The 12711-nt window shown below is 49.5% G+C and overlaps 1 protein-coding gene and 1 pseudogene across 3 annotated transcripts in view; one reads left to right on the forward strand and one right to left on the reverse strand.

Annotated features, from left to right (window-relative positions):
• The window catches only part of LOC102827243, a 73671-nt pseudogene extending 68092 nt beyond the window's left edge, over window positions 1-5579 (forward strand).
• Window positions 5580-7066: 1487 nt separating this feature from the next.
• SLC5A10 (solute carrier family 5 (sodium/sugar cotransporter), member 10) overlaps window positions 7067-12711 on the reverse strand; it is a 72893-nt gene continuing 67248 nt past the window's right edge. For all 3 annotated transcript variants that reach the window (XM_006875521.1, XM_006875522.1, XM_006875523.1), the window contains 5 exons: window positions 11115-11265; window positions 7938-8106; window positions 7551-7766; window positions 7282-7324; window positions 7067-7173 (listed from right to left, as the gene is read on the reverse strand). In XM_006875521.1, the coding sequence (XP_006875583.1) occupies window positions 7067-7173; window positions 7282-7324; window positions 7551-7766; window positions 7938-8106; window positions 11115-11265 (686 nt within the window). The remainder of the gene's footprint in view (window positions 7174-7281; window positions 7325-7550; window positions 7767-7937; window positions 8107-11114; window positions 11266-12711) is intronic.

Genomic DNA, 12711 nt, shown 5'->3' on the forward strand with positions numbered 1-12711 from the left:
ATTATAAAATGTTTCAAAACACTTTACAATGGAGTTGAGAAAAATAAGGAAGAAGTCAGGAAAGCACTACAGGAACAATCAAATAAGATAGATACAGCATTGGAAACAATTCAAAACCTATAGAAAGAGGTCCAAACAATCAACAACAGAATATCAGAAATAGACAATACTCTGAAAGGACAAAGGAGTAGAATAGACGAGATGGAAGGCAGAACCAGTGAACTGGAAGACAAATCTCTCAATACCACTAAGATAGAAGAACAAACACAAAAAAGGATTTTAAAAAATCTGAAGAAGGTCTAAGATTCATGTTGGACAACGTGAAGAGGAATAACCTAAGAATTATTGGCATTCCAGAACAAGAAGAATCACACAAGTCCACAGAGGAAATAGCTGAAGAACTGCTGGAAGAAAATTTCTATAACATTCTAAAAAGTGAAAAGACAAACATTCAAGAAGCTCAACGAACCTCAGGAAGGATAATCACCAAGACATATCATAATCAAGCTTTCCAAAATCAAAGATAAGGAGACACTTCTGAAAGCAGCCAGGGAAAACAGAAGTGTCACATACAAAGTCAAGCAAGTCAGATTAAGCCCAGATCTCTCAACAGAAGCCATGCAAGCAAGAAGGCAATGGAGAGAGAAAAAAAATTGCCAACCAAGAAACCTTTATCCAGCAAAGCTATCAATCAAATATGATGGTGTAATCAAAACATTCCAGGATAAACAGAAGCTAAAGGATTTTGCCAAAGCCAACCCTGCACTACAAAACGTCCTAAAGGGAGTTCTGTGGACTGAGAACCAACAAGAACAGACAACAACCAGAGATTGACATACGTGGCAGCACCTCCCAGAATTAAGTTGACAGAAGAAAGAGTCGAGAACAGAACAAAAATATAAGAACAAACTCAGAGAATCTGGGAGGTCAGTCTATGAGCAAAACCAGTACAATGTAAAAGAAGGTAAACACATAGGAACAGAGATCCAGATGGTGAGAAGGTCAGGTGGATTACAGGATAAAATAGACTGCACTAGATGGAGAGAAAAAGAAAATTAACACTTCACAACATACCAAGAGAATGAAAATCCAAGAAGAACGTGGAAACATTAAAACTAGGAGGAAACTCACAACAAAGAACACAAAAAGCATGAACTCAACAAAGGAAGACACACAGAACAAAGAAAGCAGTATCACCACAAAAAAACAAACATAATGGCAGGAATAAATCAATACCTATCGATAATTACACTGAACATAAACAGATTAAATGCACCTGTTAAGAGATGGAGGGTGGCAGAATGGATAAGAAAACAAGATTCTTCAATATGTTGTCTGCAAGAGACACATCTCACACACAGAGACAAAAACAGATTAAGAGTCAAAGCATGGAAAAAAATATACCAAGCTAATTGCAATAAAAAGAGAACAGGAGTGGCAGTACTAATCTCGGATAAAATAAACTTTAAGGAAAAAAAACAGCATAATAGATAAAGATGGACATTATGTCACGATTAAAGGGACAACTGAACAAGATGAAATAACCATAATAAATACCTATGCTCCCAATGAAAGAGCTCCAAAATATATAAAACAAACTCTAATAGATTTGAAGAAAGAAATAGATGAATCTACAATAATAGTGGGTGGTTTTAATACACCACTTTAAAAAATAGATAGAACAACCAGAAAGAAACTTGACAAAGACACAGAAGAACTAAACAACACAATCAGCCAACTGGACCTCATAGGTATGTATAGAACATTCATCCCAACAACTGCACAATACACATTCTTTTCAAGTGCACATGGAACATTCTCCAGAATAGACCATGTTTCAGGCCACAAAACAAATCTACATAAATTTACAAATATCAAAAGACTACAAAGCATCTTCTCAGACCACAATGCTATCAAATTAGAAATCAACAATAGGAAGACCAAGGAAATCAAGTCAAATACATGGAAACTGAATAACACCCTGCTGAAAAGTGACTGGGTAGTAGACGAAATTAAATGTGAATTCACAAAGTTCCTAGAAACAAATGAGAACGAAAATACAACATACCAGAATCTGGGACACGGCGAAAACAGTGCTGAGAGGACAATTTATTGCAATAAACGCACACATCCCAAAAGAAGAAAGAACCAAAATTAACACATGTTTATCATTAAGTTTTATGACAGGATAGGTTCTCATTAGGCCCAAATGTGAACAAAATGGCAATCTCTACCCTGATAGTCATCAAGCCTTCTCAGTCTGGTGGTACACCCTCCTTGGCATGTGAAAAGCAGGTGTTCTTATCTAATGCTATCCTGATTGGACACTGAAGTCATTCTGTGGGCCAAGGCTCCCCATGGCCCCAGCCCAGCCAGGTTGATCCATGGTGGGCCAATGACCAGCATTGCAGCCCCCAGAGGCCTAGGCACCTCTTGCCAGCCCCCAACTCCAACATGGAGGTCACTGAAACTGGAGAAGTTGATCTGGACTGTGTGTCTAGGCCGATCTGACCAAAAGGTGGTTAAGGTTTGACCACAAAGAGAGGGAGGCCAGCTCAGCAAGCAGCAAGATGGAGTATGATGGACTTAGAGTGATGTGATCTGAGGCAGAACTAGTATAGTAATGAGAATGAGTGGTAGTGCTATTGTCACACTAACCAATCAGGAGGAAGTGAGAATGATACTTTCAAAATCTGAGCTTCCTCATGGGACAAAGGATTCAGTTGGCTCCTCCTGGGCTATGGAGGAAGAAAAAGAAGCCATGATGACTATGTTCCCACCCACATGGCACCACCTGTAGTTTAGTCCTGAAGGGTCTTTCCTGGTGTAGAAAGTCCTGGCAAACACAGGGAACAGGAGGATTATTCTGAGCAGGGACCATGGCCTGGGCAAACACTGTGAAGTGGCAAGGAAAGGGGCCCATTGAGCAAATCAGTGTCGATGAAGGATGTGACACTGGACCATGTCATAAGGGCCAAATCTTGAGTCTGAGGCCAAGATTTTAACCTGAGGGCAATGGCACCATAGGTTCTTAGCAGGAAGTATCTGAATGGTTGAACTCCTTTCACTGTCACCAGCAGAAAGCTCTTAAGACCCACTCTCCAAAGGAATTGTGGTGATGTAAAGGAATAGGGGGAAGAGGGGAATGCCAGGGTGGAGGGGGACATCCAAGAGATGCTGAGTGAAGACACTGTCTGATGCTCACTCTCTCAGAGCAGAGAATAAGCCATAGTTTTGTGAATAAACCATAGTCAACATTTTCCAAATTGAGGTCCAAAGAGGTGACGTTACACAACATGAAAGTGACGAGCTCATTCTCCTAAGCCAGGGGTGCACATCATTGGTGTTTCAGGCCCACCTTCCCCCCCCCCCATGGTCCCTCTTCTGCACTATAGCCCAACTCCACATCTCACTGAAAGAGATCTGCTTCCAGGTAATGGTGCCGTGTGAGGACCTGGAGATCAGAACTGTATGGGCCCATCTGAAGTAGCCTAGTCTTCACCCTCAGCTATTGGGGACCAGGTGCAGCATCTCAAGGTCAGAGACGTTGAAGAAGTGCTTCCTTTGGAAGAAGTTCAAGTCCCTCTATGAGTTGATTGACTTTTAATGCCCCATCACCATCACCAAGAAGCAGCAGATCTTCATGCAGGATGAAGAGCCCCAGCTTGAGGTAAGTGGGCAGGCAGTAAGGCAAGCAGGCATTCAGTGCCTGTCTCAATGCAGAAGGGCAGGACACAGGCTCAGGCTATTCTTCCTCTGCAGCCAGGGCTGCTGGAGGGGGTGAAGTCTGAGCTTCCAGAGCTCACAGGGGGAAAAAAATTGAAGTTCCACTGGGCAAATTGTGTCTGGCTTGTTCTCAGCTCCCTCTATAGTGTATGGCACACAGTAGGTACTCAATAAGTGTGTATTGAATGAAGTAAGAACTGACACCTTCTGAGCTTATTGATATTTTGCACTGAGCTGGGCTCTGTATTTTGAAAACCTCACTGTGCCCATTGTACAGATGAGGAAACTAAGGATCAGAATGTGGCATGGCATGCGAATAGACTTAGTCCTAGCGTCTTAAGCATCTGGAGCTGGGTGGGGTGTGATCACTTGTGGGTGGGGACCTGGCCAGGCATATCTACCCCATCCATCCTCATAATAACAGCAATTTGCCAGCTGGCCCTGTCATCATGGCCCAAGGACCACCTCCTGCTCTCATTAGGGAGATGACACCAGCCAGCAGGGTAATTAGCTGCAAAAGGCTGTTTGTCTTGGGGGGTGTCAGAAAGACCTGAGGCTGGAGGTCAAGACCAGGAAGGGCCTAGAGAGCATGTCATGGCCTAGGCCTTGAGGAAGGGCTGACTTCCACAGAGAAGCTGCCTGTCTACCCCCTCCCTTGCTTCCACACTTTGTCTCTTTACCACCTGTTTCCCCTCTGTCAAATGTGCCAAGACTGTCAAACAGCAAACCATCAGAGACTCCATCCATTAGTGCATCTTCTGCCCCACTGGCATGTTGGCCTCGTCCGAGAAGTAAAATCACTGTGGAGAGTCTTACTGTTGGATCTCATGAATCTCCCTGTAGGAACTCCCAGGGGTCTCTGTCTCCCAGACCTGCCCAATTCTCCATGACATAAACCCACTCTTCCCAGCTCGAGAGTGTGAGAGGGCTGTGATAAAGCTGAGGATTGCCCACACCCACTGCCTTGCTCTGGACTGGGCCCTAGGACCAAGACACATCCTCCTTCCTCGGCAGAGAACCTCTAATTATGCCCTTTGCCAATCCTATTGCCTGTCTGGTGCCCGGTGGAGATCCTGGCAGGGCAGTGGGAGCTGGAGTCACTGTACCTGGACAGAGCTGCGCCTGGAATTCAGAGAGTTCCAGTCCAGCTACCATGAAAGGTGAGGGAACTGAGTCCCACAAAGACTTACCTACGGTGCCGATCCCGAGCACCTGACCACCAGCCCCAGGGTCACAGCCAGCCTTCCAGGAATAGAGTGTTCTCATAGAAGCAGTGCCTATGGGCAGATGTTCTGGGTGGGGGTGGCCAAAGGAGACCCATAGAGCAGCTAGGCCTAGGGTTCATCTCAATTCCCCTTAAGCCCCTCCCCAGCTCATTTCTCTATGTGGAGATTCCAAGAGGGAATTGCTTGGCTGTAGGCTCTGAAAGGGAAGGTAGGTTGGACCTCAGTATGGGGTCCACTGACTCACCCCTAGTCTCCTCATAGTTTTCCTGGACATGCTACGTCCAAGCCCAGTTTGACTTCACGGCCCAGGATCCCTCACTGATCAGCTTCTGCCACTGTGACAATATCGAAGTCCTGGATCACTGGGCCCCCACTAGTGGCGGCGCCAGCTTCTTCCCAGAGAGCTCTGTGCAGCCTGTACACTTGGGACAGGTGGGTGCCCAGCACAGAGCCAGAACATCTGCTCAACAGGCCCACTTCACAGGAGAGATAGAGGTTCTGAGGGCCCCATGAGCCCTGCCACCTGTCTGAATCACACAGGGTTCAGCGGGGAGTGGACTAGATGTGGAGCTCCTGATTTCCAGCTACTTCACCATAATCCCTAGCCCCCCAACACTACCTTATTGACAGGAGGTTCCCAGGATCTCTTACCTGGCTCCCTCCCATTCGCCCCAGTTGTCCCTCCTTCAGAATGACCCGAGTTGAGTGGGTTGAGCCCAAACAAGGCAGCTGCAGAGCTATATACCTCCACTGATTGGTCAGCCCCCAGGTAGTGATGGGCTTCTGGCAGCCCCTCAGCTCTAGGCTACACCTGAACACCTTCACCCCACCCCTACCATGGACACTTGAGAGTTGCTAGAGGCCACATCACTAAGGCCGAGGACACATAGACCATTTTGAGCTTCACCCTTGCCCCACCCCCACACCACTCTCAGCGTGAGCCTTCTAGAATGTGCCCATTGCTCTCCTGCTTAAGATGCCAAGGTAGCCCCCGTCTGCCCTCACCCAGCACCATTTCTCAAACTGACCTGAACTCAGGACACTTGCTTGTGTGTGTGCTTTGGGCACTGTTCTGAGGAACACACCTCAGAACAAAACCTTACCAGCACCATTCCTATCTGGCCTCCTCTCCAGCCTCAGGGCCCACTATCTCCTGCCTGGTCCAGGGTCCCCAGATGCCCAGACCCTCCTGTGGAAACACTCTGTGCTCTGGGCAGGGCTTGCTGCCCTCCCATGTGTTTGAAGCTGCAACGCTGAAGTTCTTCCCTCAGCTCCACACCATCTGCCCATAGCAAGTTAGAGGGACTCCTGAGGGACATGTACCTCCGACTGCCCAACCACCCAGGGGACCTGGACTACAGGAGTTCTGGTTCATTGGAGGAGCTTAGGGAAGCTGGGTAGAAAATACAGCTGGATTGCAGGGGTTCCACAGAGAGGTGCAAGGATTCTAGATATGGGCAGAACTAGCATAAAGGTAGAGATCCCAATGGCATGAGAAAATGGGGAACAGAACCTGCTCCCAGCCTGAGTACCACCTGGAGCAAGGACAACGAGGTAGGTTTATACAGGCTTCCAATACCAGGCTGATGGGAACATGATGAAGAGCCACAGAGGGTTTTTGAGCGAAGGAGGGAGCTAGGGAAGGTGAGAAGGATCCTTTGGCAGCAGGGAGCTGGCGAGTGGGAGGACACAGTTGCTGCAGTTGCATGAGTGGGGCCCTGTATTGTAAGTAGGCACTGTCTCCCTCAGTTTGTCCCAGCTGTTGTCCCAGGGCTGGCTCAAGACCCTTAAAACTCTGAGCTCTGAGTGGGGCTGCTGCTCCTGCCTGGGGTCCAGGTACCAAAGTAAAAACAGTAGAACAAGATACCCATCAGAAATGTCATTTTATTTCCAATTATGTCTACTGTAGTGCTATTTTTGAAAGATCAATTATTTTGCCCCATGTCCCCAATTTTTCAGGGCTCCTGCTTGACTGGCTTGGCAGGCCCCAGGCACTGGTCTGCTGTGTGATATTGAGGGGGCTCAGTCATCATAAGAGAAGGAGGTGGTCCTGCACACCATGGGGCCCCAAACCTTGGAGGTCAGGCTCCCACCTGCCTACTCCAGTGGCTAGGTCAGGCAAAGTAAGCATAGAAGAAGATATTGACACACATGAGGAGAACAGCACTGAAGTTACAGACACAGGCCCAAAAAGCATACTTCTGGGGCATTTGGCCATCACCTGGAGGGGTCAGAGAGGAGGAAGGGATGAAAGAGGAGGACAGGTCCAGACCTGGCACCCCCAGCACTGAGGTGGAAGGGGAAGATGCATCTAGGGTAGGGCACTGACCTGCTTTAGCCTGAGATAGTGTCCACCAGGTAAGGTTCTCAATCTGCAAGAGGAAAAGAAGAATCCAAACAAGGTCAGGGATCAGTGACAGAAAGATGGCAGCTGAGTTCAGAAAGGGACAGGGATCAACACCAGACAGAGTTAGGAGTCAAGGGCTAGAAAAGTCCGAATGGGACCAGAGACAGAAATTGAGCATTTAGGATGAAGGGTCAGGATCCAGTGCAGACATGACCCATGAAAAACTCAAAGGCCAGGGTAGGCAAACTCACCTGTGCTTCCTGAGGGGCTGGAGTCAGTAGGCTCCCAGCCACCACCACAGCACTGCTAAGCACAAAGAGAACGATGGCGAAGTGCAAGTAGTGGATGCTGCCGAGGAGGGCCGGCTGTGTGTTCGGGGCACCGCAGGGTGGGGCTGGGTACAGGAACTCCAGGACCAGCCGCCCAGCACCCATAGCCAGTCCTATCATCAGGCCCCAGAAGGCCCCCTGGGAGAGGGAGGCAGGGCAGGTGGTTCAGGTGAGGAAGACTAGGGTCCTTCCCATGCACCAGTAGGGGAGACATGAATAAGTGAAGGACATGGAAGAGGCTAGGTAGAAGGTCTCATCACTGACTAGACAGGCAACCCACAACCCATCCTGCCATCCCATATCCACCACCTGCTCATTGGCACGCTGCCAGAAGATTCCCAAGACAAAGACTGCGGTCACTGGTGGAGCCAGGGAGCTGGTCACTGATTGCATGTAGATGAAAAGCTGCCCACTATTCGAGCCCTGCAGGATGGGGATCCAGGCTACACTCACACCAATGAGCACCACGATGACCAGCCTAGGCAAGGTGGGAGTGGGCATGAGACTAAGGCTATGGATTGCTTGGAACCTTCTTCCATGTTCTTCACTCTGTCCCCTGCCACTTCGCCCCACCTGGCCAACCTACCCTCCCTGAGGTCTCCCTTAATCGTCTCCTTCAAGGTACCCACTCACCTCCACTGGCCTCTCACAGTTCTCCTAGCACACCTCTCCTCCAGCACTGCAGCCCTTTGAGATCAGCTCATAGCTTGATCCAGGGCCTGGGCTCCCCATTGCACAGTCAAGCCCCCTCCCTTCCTTTCAGGTCCTGCCTGCCCCCTGCTGAACAGAATCCTTCACAGTAGGTTCCACACATCCATTCCTGCAACAAAAACTGCCAGGGCCCAGATGGTGAGGAGCAGCCGAGGTCCTACTAGCACTCAGAGTTGAGGCAAGACAGTCTGTCACCCTGTATTCAGGATGGGGTCAGAGGAAGCCCTCCAATTCATGATGGTTTTCCAGAGGAGGGATCCCCAGAGCCTTGGAGAGCTATGGGACCAGCTAAAGGGATAGGCCCTTAGTCCCATCTGCTCCCCTATCTCCTGAATCAATGGGTATCCTTCTGGGAACGAGACCCTTGGAGCCACACTCACAATGCTGGGGACAGTAGATGCTGTGTATCCTCTGGGGTGGGTCCTCCTCCCCATCCACCCGACTTTCTTCCCTGTCAAGCCCTAAGGTGGAGGAAGGAGGTATCACTTGATTAAGGTTAATTAACCCTTAGCCTGGTGAGCAGGCAGATGGGTGCTGCCCTCTTCTAAGGCCTGAGCAGGCCTCCATTATGACCAATCCTGCCCACCCTCCATATGCATCCACTGTCCAAAGGCAAACTCAGCATCTCCCTGCCAGAACCAGGGGGTCCCTCCATGACTAGCTGTGGCACTCCCATCTTTGTTGTTGTTAAGTGTCATCGAGTCGATTCTGACCCATAGCGACCTTGTCTAGGGTTTCTGAGGAGCCGCTGGTGAGCTTGAACTGCCGACCTTGCAGTTCAAACAGCTTTGCAGTCCTGCATATTAACCCACAGCATCACACCAGGACTTCACTGCCATCTTACTACCATCTAAGATCTCCTTTCCCAACTCAGCCCCAGTCAGGCTGCCACAGAGGTCCCAGAACCAGCCCAGTCCCAAGGCCCTGCATGGTTGGGCCACCACCTGCTGCCCATCTCAGCCCAGCCCTGCCTCTTGCCTCCTTGCTTATGAGTCACCCTGTAGCCACCAGAACAACCAGACCATCTCAAGACTTAATCTCTGTCTGGTTGTCCCCTCTGCCTGGATGCTTCCCCAACTTCTTCACTAAGCACACACACTGCACCAGAATCAGTAACCCCTCCCTTGTCCTCCTGGGCTGTAGCCAAGTTCATAGGGGATCCTGTCAAGGGTGGGGAGCTCTTGGTTATCTCTGGGTCCATGTCTCGTGACTCAGCACTGGGTTCTGGAGAGGCACTGGGCATTGTGTGCTGTCTGAATAACAAGACAGGGTGAGATGGCAGGGGAGGGGATGATGGTACAAAAGGCCTGAGTGTGAAGAGCCCCAGAGGTGAGGTTATCCTTACCTCCCAGACTTCAATGCTCCTCTGGTCTTGACCTGACAAGACCGTCAAGATCACCAGGGTCTTGACGGCCTCCTCCTGGGCTTCTAGGATCTGACCTGCTGTCCGTCTCCAATGCCCATCTCTCTATGGAGCCAGGCTCTGGTCATGCTAGTATCCCACCAGAGAGCAGGTCACACTAGCTTAGGATTCAAGGTTTGAATGGTAGTTCTTTAGGCAGGAGGAGGCTGAGCAGGTACCCCAGTGCTTTAGGAAGGAGAAGCAGTAGAGGCTGAGCCCTCCCCAACACCAGCCACTGGCCCTTTCTTATCTACTGGACTGGCAGAGAGAGAAACCCAAAGTAGGACCACACAGCCTGTGTCCTGCTCATGGAGTCTGAGGACCAGGCTAGCAGAGCCTGGGGGACCTTGGCTTGGCAGAAGAGGTAGGAAGAAAGGTTAAGGCATGACGGCTGAGTAGATGAACCGCCATGGTGGGGGTCTATTCAGGAACTTGGGCTTGAGAAAGAGCAGAGAAGAAGCCTGCTTCCAGAAGGCAGTGAAGGACCACTTGGGAAAGAACTACTAAGAGTTGGAAGCCAAGGCACACACTGGATGGAGCTGTGCCCAGAGAACAGTGCTCCTCAGAGGAAGCAGTGTCTGACACTGCCACAGCAGAGCAGGGGTCCAGGGCCCAGGGCCCCATTCTCAGGATGCTGGAGCAGAGAAGGAATGAGAGAGGGGTCTATATACAGAGCAGTCACCATAAGGTCCCAATCTATCACTGGGGAGGGTTGCTTGTTGGGAGTTGTTTGTTGGCGACATGGACACACAAGCATCTTGCATAGTAGAGCAAGAGACTCCTTGTTCTGGAGAAGCCTGAAGATGAGCTCATGATGCCTGCCAACTAGCATGTCCCTACAGGATTCTACTGCAGAGCTCAGCTACTTTGCAATGTCTGAACAGCATCTGGAGTAACCAAGGGTGAGCACCAGCACACTGCTGGCTAACCAACACCAGGGCTAGCTCTCTATGAGGGAGGTGGGGCTTGTTCCTCTTCAGGTGCTATCAGGAGAAGACTCATGGAGGAGGCAGCCCTTGGGCACAGTCTATAATGACTAAGGTGAGTCATTGAGATGGAGTCATGGAGGCCCAAAAGGCAACATGGCTAGAGTGGTAGTTCCGGAGCCTTCTTTGGGGCAGCTGGGTAAAGGCTCAGGTTTGGGAAGACAAAGAGATCTCTAGATTAATGGTATAGAGGTGACTGGATCCCAGCCCAGGGGAAGATGAGCAGGAGAGTAACTTGGGAAATGGGATGAGCAGGCCATTTTGGCTTCTTCTCTCCTCTCTTTCTTGACATCCTCCTTTCTTCAACTGGTAAACGTCTACTCATCTCTCAAAGCCTGCTACTTGTAGGCCCTGACTGCCCAGTATCCCAGCACTTGACAACCATACCGCCCCACCAGCAGCAGCTCCCGCTCGCCAGCACTGGGCCGTAGTCGCCGCCAGATATCCATGGTGAAGAGCGTGCTGCTGCTATTGAAGATGGAGGTCAATGACGACATGAGCGCAGCCATCATCACAGCGAGCATCAGTCCCCGAAGACCTGCGGGCAGTGGGCCAGGATGGCTGCTGTGATCCTGTCTGAAGCCCTGGGAGGCCCCACCATCTCAGGTTGAGTTGCCTAGATCCTTCTGAGGGAAGAGAGGGGAGGGAGACTAGTGTGACACTGTAGAATAAGCACTGAACTGCTAACCGCAGGTGGACTGTTCAAACCCATCAGCCACTCCTCAGAAACCCTATACAAAGTAGTTGAGGCGGAACCAATCAGAGGGCACACAACAACAGGGAGACCAAAAGGCAGGAGACTAGGAAGGTCATGGCCACACTGCCTTGGGAACTGCTGCTTGTGCCTGCAGCTTTCTGGCAGGCAGAGTAATCATCATAATTACCAGCAGCCGTTGTTGATGTCAATGTCAACCCTCTCATCTCTAAAGCACTTTGCAGTTGACAACGCACTTTCACAGCCACCACCTCATTTGACAGAAGAGGAAATAGGAGCTCAGAGAGAGGATGAGAGGTGCTCAGGGACTCAGGACTCACAGCAGGCCTTATGGGGCAGGGCACTCTGCTTAGAAGTTAGCCCTGGGCAGGCACGTGCCTCACTAGTCCCCAGTGACTCGGTCTCTCCTGGCATGAGGGACTTCAGCATGCAGAATGAATACCCTTTCTTATTTACCACATTATGGAAGAGGAGATGCATCCCCAGACAGGGAGAAAAAAGTCCAACAATGAGTGACTGGCTGAAAACAAAAGTTCCTACTGTAGAACATGAAATCTAAAGGCTTTTTGCCTGTGAATGAATGACTCCAACCTTTGTTGTTGTTGTTGTTGTTGTTGTTGTTGTTGTTGTTGTTGTTGTTGTTAGGGGCCATCGAGTCGGTACTGACTCATAGTGACCTTATGCACAACAGAATGAAACACTGCTCGACCCTGGGCCAACCTCACAATTGTTGCCATGCTCGAGCCCATCGATTCTGTCACTTTGCCAATCCATCTCGTTGGGGGTCTTCCCCTTTTTCTCTGACCCTCCACCCTACCAAACATGATATCCTTCTCCAGTAACTGGTTCCTCCTGACAATATGTCTGAAGCATGAGAGACAACATTTGGCCATCCAAGCCTCCACAAGTTCCAACACAGATCTGTTGGTTCTTTTGGCAGCCCATGGCACTTCCAATATTCTACTCCAACACCATAACATAAAAGCATCAATTCTTCTACAGTCTTCCTTATTCACTGTCCAGCTTTCATATGCATATGAGGTTATTGAAAATACCACGGCTTGGGTCAGGCACACCTTAGTCCTCAAGCTGACATCTTTGCTCTTCAACACTTTCAAAAAGGTCTTGTGCAACAGATTTGCCTAATGCAATCCATTGTTTGATTTCTTGACTGCTGCTTCCATGAGTGTTGATGATTGATCCAAGAAGAATGAAGTCCTTGACAAGATTCCAACCTAGCAGAGTTTAATTCCATTTTGTGCTTAGGTT

This window comes from Chrysochloris asiatica, unplaced genomic scaffold (genome assembly GCF_000296735.1).
Source record: "Chrysochloris asiatica unplaced genomic scaffold, ChrAsi1.0 scaffold00331, whole genome shotgun sequence".
Lineage (NCBI taxonomy): Eukaryota > Metazoa > Chordata > Mammalia > Afrosoricida > Chrysochloridae > Chrysochloris > Chrysochloris asiatica.